Genomic DNA, 18,257 nt, shown 5'->3' with positions numbered 1-18,257 from the left:
GTTTGCCTTTCTAACCCTGAAAAAAATACGTACCTTGACTGGGGTAAGGTGGCACCAGTGTTCAGGTCTAAATTTGAAACTGATTGGGTAGAGTTCAGAAGTAGTCCCTGATTTAACCAAGAAGGTCCTGTGGAGATATCTAAAGGAAAAAATGAGAACAAAAAATGTCGGTCCTGCAAGTTTTGTGGCTGCTGTTGTTACAGTCTGAAGAAAGCACAGAAGAGCAAGAGCTAAGCTTATTCTTCATGACAGCGAGACAATTCTCTTGCTGTGAGAAGAACCCAGGTTTCTTCATCTTCTTGGAAGAAAAAGAAACTCTAGGACACAAGAGCAGGAAAAAAAAAATACAGGAAGGCAGCTTATGGAGAGAAGGTATTCAAATGAAAACACTCACAGGCGCTTTCTTACTCTTTTTTCTTAGATAAGCCCTCCAGAGCACAGCCCATGGGATGCAGCCCAGTGTACCATCCTCAATGCCTGGGCTGCCCTCACCACAAAAGACCTGGACTGTGGTGTTGACAGCCAAAGCCAGAAGTGGGAAAAGAGAAAATCAAATCAGAAATACATGAGGTAAGAAGGCCACCCTGCTTAGAGGGCAGACAGATCTGTTTTGGCCAAAACCCCTGCCGCAATGTCTTTTCAGGTGCCTGCTGCTGGTGAACTCAATGCTGCTACTCATCAGATACCTATTCTTTTTCCTGACAAGATTTTTCCTGGTATCCTTTGCTTTCTAATTCAAACTAGCTCTTATTTTTAAACTCACATGCAGTCATGTTTTTAATGAGGTGGAGACAGACATTACTGTTTTAGTCTACAGAAAATATTTTGGGCTGGGCACAGTGGCTCATGCCTGTAATCCCAGCATTTTGGGAGGCCAAGGCGGGCGGATCACCTGAGGTTGGGAGTTCAAGACCAGCCTGTCCAATGTGGAGAACCCACCTCCACTAAAAATACAGAATGAGCTGGGCATTGTGGCGCATGCCTGTAATCCTAGCTACTCGGGAGGCTGAGGCAGGAGATTCGCTTGAACCCAGGAGGCGGAGGTTGCAGTGAGCTGAGATCGCACCATTGCACTCCAGCCTGGGCAGCCAGAGTGAAACGCCATCTCAAAAAAAAAAAATTTTTTTTTTGGTATCTCCTTGCCATCTTCTTTTCTATACATATACCACATTTCTCCTATGACAACACTGATCAATTCTTATTGTAATTTTACTGGTTTAATACTTCTAATCTTCCCATCTACAGTGTTAGCTCAAAGAAGGCAGTAACTGGAACATGTAAGATCTAAATGTGGCCAGGTGCGGTGGCTCATGCCTGTAATCCCAGCACTATGGGAGGCCAAGGTGGGCAGATTGTTTGAGCTCAGGAGTTCAAGACCAGCCTGGCAAACATAGCAAAGCCCCATCTCTATTAAAAATACAAAAATTAGTCAGGCATGGTGATACACGCATGTAATCCCAGCTACGAGAGGCTGGGGCAGAAGAATCACTTGAACCCAGGAGGTGGAGGTTGCAGTGAGCCTAGATCGTGCCACTGCACTCTAGCCTGGGTGACAGAGCAAGACTCTATCTCAAAAGAAAAACAAAAAAAACCCCAAAAAAGTTACTGAATGAATGAGTATAGTTTTGTCAGCTGCCACTTTACAAAATAAGTGGTAGATACATTAAAAGTAATTCCTAAAAATAAATTATATAAGCCCAAACACATACTCAGAAAATGTAATCTGCCAAAATGAGCTGATTTAATTTAATCAAAATCTTTTTGCAATTACTGTACAAAAAAATGAAACTATACGATTTAGATTGGAAACTCTGGTATCCAAACAAGAGGCCATTCCCATGTAGGAAAAAAGTAAACTAAATGACTATGCTAATTTTAAAACCGTCTTATGAACCTTTTTCTTTGAGACAGCTGTGGAAAAAAAAGACTTCAAGCCTAAGAAGAATAGCAGACTTTAAATACATTAAATAACAACAAGTCTGTACAAGAAAATAACATTAATGCCAGAATCCTGTGCTGAATATTAATTAGTATATAGAACTATAGAAACCTTCTGTCAGAACACAGCTATTTACTTGTTTGTGAGCATAACACATTACATTCTCTTTTTACAATGGATTGGAAAAGCCTACATTTCTTTCCTATTATCACAGGATCCACACAATGGTTCTCACACTCCCACCCAGGCCATTCTGCCCCTTTACACATGAGAGGCACATGTTTCTTCCTTTGAACTAACCAGAAAGTCTGTATCCCAGTCTGCAAATGAGGTCACGAAGAGATCAAAACCACAGAGCCTGCCTAATCGCCCTGAGCCTTTTCACTGGGAGTAAGCTAAAATAAAGTTCTGGTGATTTATTGAGTAAGCCCTTTATTCAGATTCTGCTGGCCTTCCAATGACACAGCAGGACCCAGGCTGGAGAGCGTGGGGAGAGAGCTGGGTGGGGAGACAGAACAGGTGGGCCGAGGGGCAAGGAGAGGCGGGGGGCCCTTGCAGGGGATGAATGGTGCCAACCGAAGAACTAAAACAGAAACCGGATCTCAGCCAAGAAACTCTTCTGTTGTGAGCAAAGGGCCAAATCATAGAGTAAAACCAAATTAAAGCTACCTTTTTGCTTACATGGGATTTAATGTATCTTAGAACTAGCATTAAAATGCCTTTAAAAAGCGATGTGAAATTCTAGATGGTTATACTTACAAATGAAAGAAACAAAAGAAAGCAAAGGCAAAATCACTGCTTACATATTCAATTTTTTTTTTTTTTTAAAGACAGAGTCTCACTCTGTTGCCCAGGCTGGAATGCAGTGGTGCGATCTCTGTTCACTGCAATCTCCGCCTCCCAGGTTCAAGTGATTTCCCTGCCCCAGCCTCTCAAAGAGCTGGAATTACAGGCATGTGTCACCATGCCTGGCTAATTTTTGCATTTTTAGTAGAGATGGGCTTTCGCCATGTTGGCCAGTCTGGTCTCGCACTCCTGACCTCAAGTGATACGCCTGCCTTGGCCTCCCAAAGTGTTGGGATTACAGGTGTGAGCCACCGCACCTAACCTATATAGTCAAATTATATCTGCGAAATACGTAATATTTTCAGGAATTAGGAAAATCAGGAAGATTTCTAAATTAGTAAAAAAAATCTTAATTATAAGACACGTAAAACATAGTGCTTCTATTTTCAAGTATACTCAGTATAATTTTACAACTCAATAAAAAGACAAGTAACTTTATTTAAAAATGGGTAAAGGATGCACTGTGGGAGGCCGAGATGGGTGGATCACCTGAGGTCAGGAGTTTGAGACCAGCCTGGCCAACACGATGAAATCCCATCTCTACTAAAAATACAAAAATTAGCCAGGCGTGGTGGCGGGCGCCTGTAATTCCAGCTACTTGGGAGGCTGAGACAGGAGAATCGCCTGAACCCGGGAGGTGGAGGTTGCAGTAAGCCGAGACTGCGCCACTGCACTCCAGCCTGGGAAAAAAAGAAAAACTCTTTCAAAAAAAAAAAAAAAAAAAAAAAAAAAAACCCAAATGGGCAAAGGATGTGAACAGACATATTTCTATTCATATACAAATAGTCAATAAACACATGAAAAGACGCTCAACATCATAAGTCATTAGGGAAATGCAAATCAAAATTACAGTGGGAGCCAAGGCAGGTGGATCGCTTGAGCTCAGAAGTTTGAGACCAGCCTAGACAACATGGCAAAGCCCCATCTCTATCAAACATACCAAAAAAAAAAAAAAAGATTTAACCAGGCATGGTGTCACACATCTGTGGTCCCAGCTACTCAGGAAGCTGAGGTGGGTGGATCGTTTGAGCCTTGGAGTTTGAGGCTGCAGTGAGCGGAGATTGTGCCACGGCACTCCAGCCTGGAGAGCAAGACTCTCTCCCCTCCACCACTGCCCTTCCTTGCCCCCCACAAAAATCACAGCGATACCACTTCACTTCTGTGAGGATGGCTATAATTCAAAAGATGTACACTGACAAGTGTAGAAAAGGATGTGGAGGCCAGGCACGGTGGCTCACATGTATAATCCCAACACTTTGGGAGGCTGAGTCAGGCAAATTCAGGCCAGGAGTTCCAGATCAGCCTGGCCAACATGGTGAAACCCTGTCTCTGCTAAAAATACCAAAACTAACCAGGTGTGGTGGCAAGGTACCTGTAATCCCAGGTACTCAGGAGGCTGAGGCAGGAGAATCACCTGAACCTGGGAGGTGGAGGTTGCAGTGAGCCAAACTGCGCCACTGCACTCCAGCTTGGGCGATAGAGTGAGACTCCATCTCTAAACAAGTAAATAAGGATATGGAGAAATTGGAACCCTCATCCATTGCTGGTTGGACTGTAAATGGTGGTACAGGAGCTTTGGAAAACAGTTTGGTATTTCCTTAAAATGTTAAACACAGAGTTACCATATGACCCAGCAATTTTACTCTTAGGTGTATGTTTTTAGAGCTAAAAACATATGTTTACACATAAACTTTTATAAAAACGTTAACAGCAGCATCATTCAAAATAGCCAAAAAGTGGAAACAGTCCAAATGTCTACCAACTGATGAATGGATAAACAAAACGTGGTCCATCCATACAATGGAATAGTATTTGGCAATAAAGAGGAATGAAGTACTGATGGTGCCACAACATGAACGAACCCGAAACATTACACTACGTGAAAGAAGCCATCCACAAAATACCCCATGCTGTAGGGTTCCATTCACACAAAGCCTCTGTCTAGAATAGGCAAATTCATAGTGACACAAAGTAGATTAGTGGTTGCCAGGGGCTGAGGGAGAATGAGGGAATAGAGAAAGACTGTTAATGGTTTGGGTTTCTTTTTGGGTTTTTAAATTAAAATATTCTGGAATTAGATAGTGGTGATGATTAGCAACCTTGTGGGTATACCAAAACACCACTGAACTGACATTTTTAAATGGTGTGTTTTATGGCATGCGAATTCAATCTCAATTTAGAAAAGTTACAATGATATAATTTCAGACCCACCTGATTGGGAAAATAGAACACTTCTACTCTGCTGGGGAAAGTGTAATTTGGTAAAATCAAATTGAAAATTTTTGGTATCATCTAGTAAAGCTGAAGATGAACCCAACTCTGACCTAACAAGTTCAATCTGTACGTTTGCATGTGGTCACTAGGATACATGTATAGGAATGTTCAAAGCTGCACTGTATTTGAACATCAAGGAATCGGAAACAAACTAAAGGTTTATTTTCAGAAAAATAAACAGAAAAGCTGTGATGTATTCATATAATGGAATTTTACACAGGAGTAAGAATGTATGAATTACATCTACATTATATACTATTACATCTAAATTGGCTCACTCAGCACTACATTTGACTCTTCAGAGAGATCTAGTAATTCCCAGTACCTAGCTTAAATAGATTGTTTCATAACATTATATACTATTACATAATCTAATTTTTGAAAAAATGGTCCTAAAGTGTTAAAGGTTTCAGTCTGTCGACACAAGCGCAGATGTTCTAAAATTTTGCAATTTTCTATGAGAAAGGTTTTAACAAGTTTGGATTCAACATTTAGTCAGGGACAACACATGAAAGCATCAGTTAACATACCTGTGATATAACCTTCTAAAGCCTTTGGCACCAGGGATTTCGCAAGTTTTAGATCCTCCAGAGAGCATTTGCCTGACTCCAGGCCAAATGACATTCCCATCCGCTTTAGTACTTCTATGTCATCATGGATCTCAAAGGTGTTGTCAAAATTGAAAAGATACTCAAACCTGCATCAGGAAACAAAGTAAAGGGTTTTTGGTGGTGCTGGAGAGGTCTGAATAGTTTTGTATTCTGTACTTTAAGTAACAGAATGGGGGCCTAAATCCAGCTATAGTGCTAGAAATGGCTACCATTTAGAGAGCCATGAGTCATTCTGCTCTGTCAGGGGAATGACATCTCAAATAAAACACTTTCCCAATTAAAACAACATTCCTCTGACAGATGATAGAAATCCACAAACTTTAGCCCTAACGCTGTTGCAAACAGAGGATAGAAATTTTGTTCTAAATCCAGTACTTTTCAAAGTTGCCTATAGCTTTGCCACCAAAGAAAAGCCTTTCTACTTTAATATTACAATATCCCTATTCTGAGTTGAGCTGTTAGCTTTGAGGAAAAAAACATTTTGAATGCTTACTTCATTTTCATGAGTCAACTGTTAGCTATGGCCTACTTTAGATAAGCAATAAATAGAAGACTTTCAATAAATGAAAACAATCCCAAATCCTGTCCTGAGACACTAAGACGTAAAATGTTTTAAGAAAAAGTGTCACATGTAATACAAGCACATTTCCAAATATGCTTGAAAAGCACCCAAACTGGATGCCCAGCTTCCCAGCAGCCCAACACACTTCAATCAAGAGGCAAAAGAAGGAAGACACAGTCCTTCCGACTCCTAGGCTAGGCCTGGAACACCTTCGTCATGGGCTGCAGGGACAAGGTTCGGGGACAATGGTAGGTTTCACCTGGTCATGAAATTCTATTAAAATAATATGAGGGTAAAACTTTATACCCTATTTAAGATAATTTGAACAACAGATTATCTTAGGAGCAAAAATTATAATTTGAAGCAAAATACCAATTTAAGTAATCTATACGAATTTGATTAAAGTACAATAACAACTTTTAAAAAAAATCTGAAGTGGGTACCTGCCACAGGGATGATTTCAGGCATCTGTTAAAAGCAGATCGCTTTGTAAATGTAATCCTCATTGTGGAAAGCCTCCCGGCTAATTATGGGGAAAGGTTGCATCACCAAAGTAACTGAAAGATAGGGTTTTTGGACCTATGTTGGATAACAAGCTTGTACAAGCTACTCAGAGTCTCCTTCCCTCCACTCAAAGGAAGGCCAAGGAAAGGGCATGAGTCAGGGACCACCCAAGAGATGGAAGCCTCACCAGATTCCAGCCTGGGGGAACAGTGTCCATAATTCCCCTAGGCCAATGATTCTCAGATTTTCCTGTCATTCTTTTTAGACTTAAGAGACTAACCTAAGAAGATAGTTTTATAATTCTCCATACAAAACAAGAGACTAACTAGAGAGAGTAACTAGAATGCTAAGTTTTGTGTTTTTTATCTGAAAAGATGCTAACCATTTTCTAGAATTCTCGGTTTTCTTTTTTTCTTTTCTTTTTTTTTTTGAGACGGAGTCTTGCTCTGTCGCCCAGGCTAGAGTACACTGGCACAATTTTGGCTCAGTGCAACCTTTGCCTCCTGGGTTCAAGCGATTCTCCTACCTCAGCCTCCTGAGTAGCTGGGATTACAGGCGCGTGCCACCACGCCTGGCTAATTTTTGTATTTTTAGTAGAAATGGGGTTTCACCATGTTGGTCAGGCTGGTCTCGAACTCCTGACTTTGTGATCCACCCACCTTGGCCTCCCAAAGTGCTGGGATTACAGGCGTGAGCCACCACGCCCGGCCTGAATTCTCAGTTTTCTGAGACTGTTAATGGTCCTCTCTGACATATATTTATAAAGAATTTGCAAGTGTGTGGAAAATAATTCAGATATCTACCACTTACTGACCACTTGGCTGGGTTCTATATTAATTTATCCATAACTTTTTGAAACTGGCAAGGTAAATTCTGTAATTCTTATTTTTGTGGAGAAAGGAACACAATCTCAGAGAGATTAAGAAACTTAAGAAGAGGCTGGGCATGGTGGTTCATGCCTGTAATCCCAGCACTTTGGGAGACTGAGGCGGGCAGATCACGAGGTCAGGAGATCAAGACCATCCTGGCTAACACAGTGAAACCCTGTCTCTACTAAAAATACAAAAAATTAGCCAGGCATGGTGGCGAGCCCCTCTAGTCCCAGCTACTCGGGAGGCTGAGGCAGGAGAATGGCGTAAACCCAGAGGGTGGAGCCTGCAATGAGCCAAGATTGCACCACTGCACTCCAGCCTGGGAGACAGAGCAAGACTCCATCTCAAAAAAAAAAAAAGAAACATAAGAAGATTAAAAAATGGATCAGCTTTAGATGGCCAAGGAGGTGTGCACCTGCAGTCCCAGCTACAAGGAAGGTTGAGGCAGGGGGACTGCTTGAGCCCAGGAGTTTGAGGCTGCAGTGAGCTATGATCATGCCTGTACACAGCCACTGCACTCCAGCCTGGGCAACAGCAAGAACAGTGAGAATCCACTCTTTTTTTTTTTTTTTTTTTCTTTTTGAGACGGAGTTTTGCTCTTGTTGCCCAGGCTGGAGTGCAGTGGTGCAATCTTGGCTCACTGCAACCTCTGCCTCCTGGGTTCAAGCGATTCTCCCACCTCAGCCTCCCGAGTAGCTGGGATTACAGGTGTGAGCCACCATGCTAATTTTTGTACTTTTAGTAGAGACAGGGTTTCACCATGTTGGCCAGGCTGGTCTCGAACTCTTGACCTCAGGTGATCCACCCGCCTTGGCCTCCCAAAGTGCTGGGATTACAGGCATGAGCTGCCGCACCCGGCCAAGAATCCACTCTTAAAAAAATACGTTGGTCTGGTTTACTTCATAAGCTACACAGTCTCTACTATTTCCTTTTGTGTCTATAGTCTCAATTATCAAATAGTTTTGAAATTCCTGCTGCTTTTCTTTCTTTTTCTTTTCTTTTTTTCTTTTTGAGACAGAGTCTTGCTCTGTCATCCAGGCTGGAGTGTAGTGGCACAGTCTTGGCTCACTGCAACCCCTGCCTCCCAGGTTCAAGCATTTCTCCTGCCTTGGCCTCCCTAGTAGCTGGGACTACAGGTGTGCGCCACCAAGCCTGGGTAATTTTTCTATTTTTAGTAGAGACAGGGTTTCACTATGTTGGCCAGGCTGGTCTCGAACTCCTGACCTCAGGTGATCCACCAGCCTCGGTCTCCCAGAGTGCTGGGATTACAGGCGTGAACCACCGCGCCCCTACGACTCTTCTTTTGTGTGTGTGCCTTCTTACTGAAGTGGCCCGGAATCTCTGGACACAACAGAGACCGGCAGGGGGCGTAAGAGCGCCAGGAAGAAGAGTGGGAAAACAAGTGACAGTGAAGCCCAAGGGCAATGTCACAGCTCTAGAAGACCGGAGGTTCTGGTCTCCCTGGGACAGTTCTGGGGTATGCCTGTGGTACCGATGCAATTATTAGAGTCTTCTTTTGCATTAATAAATCCCAATTTGAACAATAAATTATAGGCTGACCTTTTGTAACAGCAGCTAACATTTAAAAAATGCTTACCTCAAGTCATCATAGACATTAACTTATTTAATCCTCAAAACAAGGCTGGGAAGTGATAGGGGCCCCAGTATCATTCCTATTTGTTCTTGAGAAAACAGAGCTTTGCAGCAGCGAAGTGGGGGAGCCACAACTGGTACATGCATCCGTCTCACTCTGCACCCTATATATACTCTTAACTCTTTTATGGTACTGGTCACAGCCTGAAGACCACTGAGAGAAACTTTTTCATGAATGGTAAAATACATCACAAATTAATTCTATATTTTAAAAAGTGCTACTTCTTATTTGCCATGATGAATATTATCATTGATCTTCGTTAAAATGTAAAAACACAATTTAAAGAAAGCAAAGAATGTGCCAGCATTTTCATGTCTATTCATACATTCATTAATAAACAGAAGCATGCATAACTATGATATAGCAAAACAAAGAAATAATTGGTTTAACGCCACATGTTGACCTACAGTATTCCCATAATAAACTGTGACAGTGAATCACCAATGAATCTACCTTGTCCCAGACCCACAGTGCTGGGCTAACTTATCACAGTTATTTGCTCAGACTTACCACATACATGCAGCATGTCATAGGTTGGGCCCAGACACCGCCACACACATATAATACAGACAGCACAGTGCCTGGCACAAGACAGGGGACCATAGAGGGTTGGAGCACACACTAGTGCAAGATTGCACCCATGGTTCAGGAGGTGTTTCATATGCCCCAAGGAAGCCAGCCTTGGAGGGGTGCAGATAATAAAGTGCATCCTTCTTGAGTTTGCAAATGATATGAAAATGTTAACAGAAGGCCAGTCCTGCACCCATTCCTAGTTCTCCACTCACTTGTCACTGGAGATGCTGCAATCTATGACTGTTTTTCTGCTTGTATTGATGATTATGAATGGCAGCTGAATGGTAGAGTTCAGAGCCGGCGGGCCCTGGTTTTGCTGCTCATTTTGTCGATTTCTCTGTACCAGGTTTTTGAAAGCGATTTGCTGTAATGATCAATAAAAAGAATGTGGTCAAATGTGCATAAGTGAGTTGGAATTTAAAAGAATTAAGATAATACCTTTAAAATATAGCTTAAAATTAGAGAGTTTAAAGAGAAAGCCCACCTGCACTAATGAATTAATTTAAAAAAAAAACATTTCAGAAAGAATGATCTAACTCAATACATACATTTTTCCATCATCCATAGAAACAGAACCTCGCAATCTGGTAGAGAACCAGCAGGCACCTGGAACTCTTCAGCAAACGACACAGGAAGGGTCATACCATTTATCTAACACAGACTCCTGAGAGTTTGGGGTCAAATATGCCCTTTAGGATGTCTAGCCCAGGGATATGCAAACATTTTAAAGTCACAAAATCCTTTCTTCAAATAAAATATCACTGGAGGTCGGGCACAGTGGCTCACGCCTATAATTCCAACACTTTGGGAGGCCAAAGCAGGTGGATTGCTTGAGGCCAGGACTTTAAGGCCAACCTGGGCAACATGGCAAAACCCTATCTCTACAAAAAATACAAAAACTAGCTGGGCATGGTGGCATGTGCCTATAGTCCCAGCTACTCAGGAGGCTGAGGTGGGAGGATTGTTTGAACCCAGGAGGCAGAATTTGCTGTGAGCAGAGATCATAGCACTGCATTCCAGCCTGGCTGACAGAATGAGACCCTGTCTCAAAAAAACAAAGCAAAACAAAAAAACTCATGTAAAACAGATGGAAGTGGCACTGTTCAGGCTGGCTGCAGTGAGGCCAGGTCCTAAACTCTGCCACCTCAGCCCTCAAGCACAGCCACATGGTTTCTAAGGCACCTCCACAGAACTTCTCAGCATCCTCTGGGCACAGTCTGGAATCCAGCCCTAGCCTTCCCCAACCTGACACTTCTAGATGAGGTAACTGAGGCTCAGTGCTAATTATAAGATACATCAAGGCCTAAATCTTTTTACTGGATCTTGCTGCTACTTTTAGTTAATAACCATTACTCAAAAGCCAAAGAAAGTGATCTCCCTTTTAGACGGAAGCCGCAGTGAGCCGAGATCGCACCATTGTACTCCAGCCTGGGCAACAAGAGCAAAACTCTGTCTCAGAAAAACCAACCAACAAACAAACACACAAACAAATAAGTTATCATTATAACTTTTTTAAATAAGGCAAATGTATGACAGAATTTCATAGCTAGACTGTATGCGGTTCAAGTTTTTCATCTGGTCAAGAAATAACGTTTTAAAAGTTCCTCAAGTCAGAGCCATTCATTCCCCTTCATTAGCTTGTTATATCTTGTCACCCTGTAGTGATAAATTTATTTTTTACATTTTAGCAATCTTATGATCAGTATTGTTTATTTCAGGTTCTGGGCCTTAACTAAAGTTTCAGTAAGATTACTATTATTGGCCAGGCATGGTAGCTCACACCTATAATCTCAGCACTTTGGGAGGCCAAAGTGGGAAGTTCTCTTGAGCCTAGGAGTTCGAGGATGCAGTAAGCTATGACTGTGCCACTACACTCCAGCCTGGGCAACAGAGGCCCTTTCTCAAGAAGAAAAAGAAAAGAAAAAAGAAAAAAAGGAAAGAAGGGAAGGGGAAGGGGAAGGGGAAAGGGAAGGGGAAGGGAAAGGGAAAAGGAAAGAAAAGAGAAAAGAAAAGAAAGGAAAAGAAAAGAAAAGAAAAAGATTACTATTATCTTAAAATGGCTGAGTGCTATCTCCCCAAAAAGGGAGCATCTACTCTTTGAAATGCACCAAAAATAATGAACACCAATTTATTGTAGACCTAAGTGTGTCCAAAAATCACTATCAATAACTAGCACTGTCAGTATCATTACCAAACATTATTGAGGTTATGCTTCGTTATTTTCTGTTGCTAAAGAACTAATTTATTGCTTAATTCATTTAATAATGAGGAAAAGTTATGATTAAGCTGTGGAACTGAGAAAAAGAATTAAATGCTTACATACTCCTGCATAACTTCTCTTCCCTTTTACTAGAATACACATCTCAAGAGGTGTTCCTACACTTTGCCTAGCCTGGTGTCCCTAGTGCCATAAGAGGACCTCGATATATGGGGGAATATAAGCAGTGATAACTAATGACCCTTATGTATTTGTGATTCACTGTTTAATGCTGTGCACATTTAATAGTATCAGTGGTTTTTCAAGTGAAGAGAGCAGTAAAAACATAATGTTTATTATTATTATTATTTTTTTGAGATGGAGTTTTGCTCTGTCGCCCAGGCTGGAGTACAGTGGTGCAATCTTGGCTCACTGCAACCTCCGCCTCCCAGGTTCAAATGATTCTCCTGCTTCAGCCTCCCGAGTAGCTGGGACTACAGGTACCCGCCACCATGCCCAGCTAATTTTTGTATTTTTAGTAGAGGTGGGGTTTTACCATATTGGCCAGGCTGGTCTCGAACTCCTGACCTTGTGATCTGCCTGCCTTGGCCTCCCAAAGTGCTAGGATTACAGGCGTGAGCCACTGCACCTGGTCATAATGTTGTTTTTTTTAACATTGTCACAAATTTCATATACCACATAACGTTATTTTGGATAGAAAAAGGAAAAATAATTTCCCACTTATTTTGAACGGACTTATTTGTTGCCCTTTGAATGATTTCCTTTGGCCTTTTTTTCTTTTTCAAACTCATTAACATCTATTTCAGAGGCTGAACAGCTTTAAGTGTGTTCATTCATTTTCCTATGCGTTTGTTATGGAAAAGGTTTAAGGGCTGGAAGGGGCAATTATAGAGATAAAAGTAGGATATTGGGTTTATCTACAGGTTTGCTTTACTCACACCATTCTTCTACTGCATTACCAAAAATAAAAGAGAGGTGGTAGCAAGTAGGTAATAGTTACCTGTGTCATGTGACATGAGTGAGTTGTGACATTAGCTTATTAAAAAAAAAATCAAGTGAGCTTAGCCACAGCAAATGGATTTACTTTTTTTTTTTTTTTAAAGACAGTCTTGCTCTTTTGCCCAGGCTGGGGTGCAGTGGTGCAATCTCGGCTAACTGCAACCTCCACCTCCCTCGTTCAAGTGATTCTCTTGCCTCAGCCTCCTGAGTACCTGAGATTACAGGTGTGCATTGCCACACCTGGCTTTTTGTATTTTTAGTAGAGATGGGGTTTCACCATGTTGGTCAGGCTGGTCTCGGACTCCTGACCTTGTGATCTGCCCGCCTCGGCCTCCCAACGTGCTGGGACGACAGGCGTAAACCACCGCGCCCGGCTGCTTAATTTACTTTCTATGACAACTTCATTTATTTGATGAAAGGAAAAAAACTGAAATGCTAGGAGGAAATACTTTTTTTTTTTTGAGATGAAGTTTCGCTCTTGTTGCCCAGGCTGGAGTGCAGTGGGGCGATCTCGGCTCACTGCAACCTCTGCCTCCCGAGTTCAAGAGATCATCCTGCCTCAGCCTCTCCCAAGTAGCTGGGATTACAGGCATGTGCCACCATGCCTGGCTAATTTTTTGTATTTTTAGTAGACACAGGGTTTCTCCATGTTGGTCAGGCTGGTCTCGAACTCCTGAACTCAGGTGATCTGCCCACCTCCACCTTCCAAAATGCTGGGATTACAGGCGTGAGCCACCATGCCCGGCCTTCGGAAATAAGTTTTATGTTTACCAGAAGACCACAAGTTGATTTAAGTTATACTTTGGGTTTCACTTTAATGTTTAGAGAGACCTGTTTCTATAAATGTTGACAGCCAGGTTGCCCCTGGGTGGAAATCTATAAATATTTGGTTTGAGAGACAGTAGAGGAAAAGAAGTTCAGGACTTTAAAAAATAAAAGAACAATGTTCATGGTACAGAGGTAAACAGGGAAAAAATATTCAGTTTCATTCTTTGCATCAGGCATCTAGAGATGGGAAAGTCCTACACACATGAGGGTGATCTTGCCCAGCACCATTCTTTCTGATAGGCAGATAACTGTAGGCATGCTGATAAACAGGTTTTTAAAAATAACATGCCAAAAAAATTAAGCTCCAAAATGTTCCATGGTTTTGAGGAAATTCCAGGAAGGCCCCAGCACAGGGTTTGGGGCACGAGCTGCTAGGGGATACTGCAGATAACTATGCAGGGATAGGGACAACAGAGAGGCAGCCAGGGGGAAGAAGATGGCAGCACGGGAGTTCAAGGAGGAGGGTTTGGTAGAATTCTACAGGCAGGAGCATAGGAATAAACTGTCCGTTTCAGCTTATTTTTTTTTAAAGCTGCACAATATTCTCTTCAAACAAAACATTATTATTAATTATATATAATATATATTATGTATATAAATATATAATTATATATACATAATATATATTATATATATAATATAATATATTTATATACATATATATATCACCAGCCTAAGTTTTGGTATTTCTATAAATCTTACTGAATTAGACCCGGTGCGGTGGCTCATGTCTGTAATCCCATCACTTTGGGAGGCTGAGGTGGGTGGATCACAAGGCCAAGAATTCAAGACTAGCCTGGCCAGATGGTGAAACCCCATCTCTACTAAAAATACGAAAAAATTTGCCAGGCGTGATGGTGGGCACCTGTAATCCCAGCTACTTGGGAGGCTGAGGCAGAGAATGGCTTGAACCCAGGAGGCAGAGGTTACAGTGAGCCAAGATCGCACCACTGCATTCCAGCCTGGTGTCTCAAAAAACAACAACAAAAATCTTACTGAATTATGTCATGCCATTCTGTCATTTACTGATAAGTATTACAGGCAGATTTGATTACTGTACTTGAAGCACCTAAAATTTAACTAGCTTCACTAGTGGATATTCCAAATTCGGGTTAAAATTAACAAACACAAAAAGACACCTGACAGTTTATGTTTGGAGAGGCCTGAGTGTCAACGGTGAACTGCTGCCTGGTGTAAGTCATACACAGGGCAGGGAAGCTGCTGTGGAGCTGAGATGATGGCAACAGATGGGACCATCTTAAGGCAAAGCACGTGGATGGCAACAAGCTAGGAGGTAAGAGAGGCTGCTCTGGCGTGGGATCACCACATACTACTCAGAGGCACCACAACTAGAAAACACACTGACTCCAAAAGGCAGGAAGTGGAGAAATAGGGAAGGTAATGAAAACATCGTGGCATCTTTACCTGTAGAAGAAGTTCTTGCAACTGGGCCCGCTTCTGCTTTATCCGTTCTATCCGCCTCTGCTTCTCTATCTTTAAAACATTGGTTACAAAATAATATGAACACAGGTAGAGTATAAAGTATCATTCACTTTCCAGGTCCCTATTCTGAGATAACCATTTTCCCTAGAGAAACTCAACCCATTTTAACAATATGAATAAAGACAAATCATATCTTTGTAGGGGGCAGGGGTTGGAGTGAACAAGTAGGCACAACATCAGATCTGTGGCAACTGTCATCAAAAATGAAATCACATACTTAATGAATACTTGTTAGCAGTACTTGTTGCAATTATTATTCAAGTTCTAATCAAATAGTACCACTTAGTTTATACTTACTCTATCTGCCAACACAAAAGTAAGCATTTTACACACATTAATTCATCTTCACAAAAACCTTATGAGTTAAGTCCTGTTGTTATCCACTTTGCATCGAAGGAAATGGAGGCATAGAGGGCTTGAGTAACTACCCAATGTCACGCAGCTAGTGAATGGCAAGAGTCAAGATTTGAACCTAAACCCTCTGGCTACAGGGACTCTATTATTAATTACTTTGTTATATTACTCCTCTGAGAATAAGGCAAGATCTTATTTACAATTTCAGTTTAGCTGACTCTCCAATGAGGACAGCTGATCATACAGATATCTCACACATCATGGTAGGCTGGGCGTAGTGGCTCACGCCTGTAATCCCAGCACTTTGGGAGGCCAAGGTGGGAGAATCACTTGAGATCAGGAGTTTGAGACCAGCCTGGCCAACATGGCGAAACCCCGTCTCTACAAAAAATACAAAAGCCGTGTGTAGTGGCGCGCGCCTGTAGTCCCAGCTAATTGGGAGGCTGAAACACAAGAATTGCTTGAACTCGGGAGGTGGAGGTTGCAGTGAGCCGAGATCACGCCACTGCACTCCAGCCTGGGCAACAAAGCAAGACCCTGTCTCAAAAAAAAAAAAAAAAAAAAAGGAACATGCTTATTGGACAAATTTTCCAGCTTCAAACCACTGCTTTTTTTCCTCAATCTGATAACTACTTAGAGAAAACAGACATTAGGGTCTGAACTTCCTTGCAGTTGAGTTCCTCACTGTCTCCTTGGGCAAAAGCCAATGACATCTATTAAGAAAATTTACGGCTGGGAGTGGTGGCTCACGCCTGTAATCCCAGTACTTTGGGAGGCCAAGGTGGGCGGATCACGAGGTCAGGAGTTCGAGAGCAGCCTGGCCAAGAGACTAGCCTGGCCCATAAAGTGAAACTTTGTCTCTACTAAAAAAAAAAAAAAAAAAAAAAATTAGCCAGGCATAGTGGCAGGCACCAGTAATCCCATCTACTTGGGAGGCTGAGGCAGGAGAATTGCTTGAACCTGGGAGGTGGAGGTTGCAGGAGCTGACAAAGATCGCGCCATTGAACTCCAGCCTGGGTGACAGAGCAAAACTCCAACTCAAAACAAACAAACAAACAAAAAAAAAAAAAAGAAAATTTACAGGAGCCCATTGGTTTGGACTGAGCTCCTGCACTAGGCCCAACAGACCAAACTAAAATGGAGTCACTCATGCTGAAGTTCCATGCCACCAGGCCAAAACTAAGTTGTTTATCTGACCTAGGAAATCAGGAGAGAAAGAGAGAATAGTAAACTACCCAAACAGGCCAGTTGCAGCTGGCATAAGAGAGTCTTCTCTGTTTTACCCTTACAAGGAAAGTGACATTGAAATGTCCAATCTGCTTTTTGATCTGTTTCTGCCTCTATCTGCCTTTGCTGCTTCTCTATCTTTAAAACACTGAATAATGTTCAACCTCTTCTGCTCAGCTTATAGGAACACTCATTCTACTTACTAGTGAGGTGTTGCCAGATTCTAGAATCACAAATAAAAGACAATTAAGATCTTTAAATTTGTTAAAATTTTGTTTTTCGATCATCAAATAAGACATTTTTCCTGTCTGCTTCAGCAGATTATCTCTTACTTGCTCTGCATCCAGTCTAGTTTATACTAGGGAGTTTCCATTCATGATTCCTCTATCCACCACGTTTTACTTTTAAATTACTTAAGATTCACGTAAAATCTGTGTGGCGTTCTACATTGGAAAAGATGTTGTAGGAGCATCCCTTTATCAGAAGCTCTGACAAGCAAGGCCCCTTATCTGTCCCTCATCCAACTAGGTCAAGCCACACCGATTCTACCTCTATAACACCTCTCCAATCTCATGGCCACTGCTGTTAACTCAGACCATCTCTAATCCCCCTCCTCCATTCCATTTCCTTCCCTACCTGTTAATTTTACTTCCAACCCACTGGCAGAGTGATCCTTCAAAAAACATCCTATCAACCTTTCTCTTTGTAATTTATCAACTGCTTCCCTTTGTTTACAGGATCAGGTCCCCACTGCTTAACACTTAGATATCCATCCAGCTTTCTGAATGCCTGTTCCCTAGCCACACCCAGCTCCAGGCAAGCTTTCTCACGCCTGTCTCAGCCCATGCAGCGCCTCTGCCTGGAAGGCCCTCCCCACCCGTATCCACTTGGCAAACTACTCCCACCTCATGCCTGAGCTCTGGGATTATCTCCTTGGTAAAGCCCTCCCCCATCCCTCTTTGCAGAGAATCTGCACATTTCTTTCATAGGAGTAATCACATTTTTGGTTAACTCTTTTACATTTCTCTTCTCCCCAGTTAGAATGACAGTTCCTTGGGTTCAGAGATTTGCCTTGTATAACCTGTGATTAAGCACAAGGTAGATGTGAATAGGTTTTTTTGCTTAGTAAGTCTTTAGTATAAGCTCAATATTACTCATGAAAATGATGCTCAAATTCCACTCTATCAGAAGGAAGAAAAACGAGAAAAGGAGGATATTTCCACTGTAGCATATGAAAAATATTATATAGCTTCTGATGAATATCTGGTTTCTCTCTCCATCCATAAGTATAAT

The 18,257-nt window shown here is 41.9% G+C and overlaps 1 protein-coding gene across 25 annotated transcripts in view; it reads right to left on the bottom strand.

Moving 5' to 3' along the window:
• The window catches only part of TFDP2 (transcription factor Dp-2), a 208,237-nt gene that overhangs the window by 8,444 nt on the left and 181,536 nt on the right, over positions 1–18,257 (bottom strand). For all 25 annotated transcript variants that reach the window (XM_021934791.2, XM_021934778.2, XM_021934785.2 and 22 more), the window contains 4 exons: positions 15,306–15,374; positions 10,048–10,199; positions 5,590–5,756; positions 34–139 (listed from right to left, as the gene is read on the bottom strand). In XM_021934791.2, coding sequence (XP_021790483.1) covers positions 34–139; positions 5,590–5,756; positions 10,048–10,199; positions 15,306–15,374 — 494 coding nt within the window. The remainder of the gene's footprint in view (positions 1–33; positions 140–5,589; positions 5,757–10,047; positions 10,200–15,305; positions 15,375–18,257) is intronic.

The sequence above is a fragment of the Papio anubis genome, chromosome 2, assembly GCF_008728515.1.
Source record: "Papio anubis isolate 15944 chromosome 2, Panubis1.0, whole genome shotgun sequence".
NCBI classification, from domain to species: domain Eukaryota; kingdom Metazoa; phylum Chordata; class Mammalia; order Primates; family Cercopithecidae; genus Papio; species Papio anubis.
Note: the sequence above shows the minus strand (reverse complement) of the source record. Positions and strands in the feature narration are given on the sequence as shown.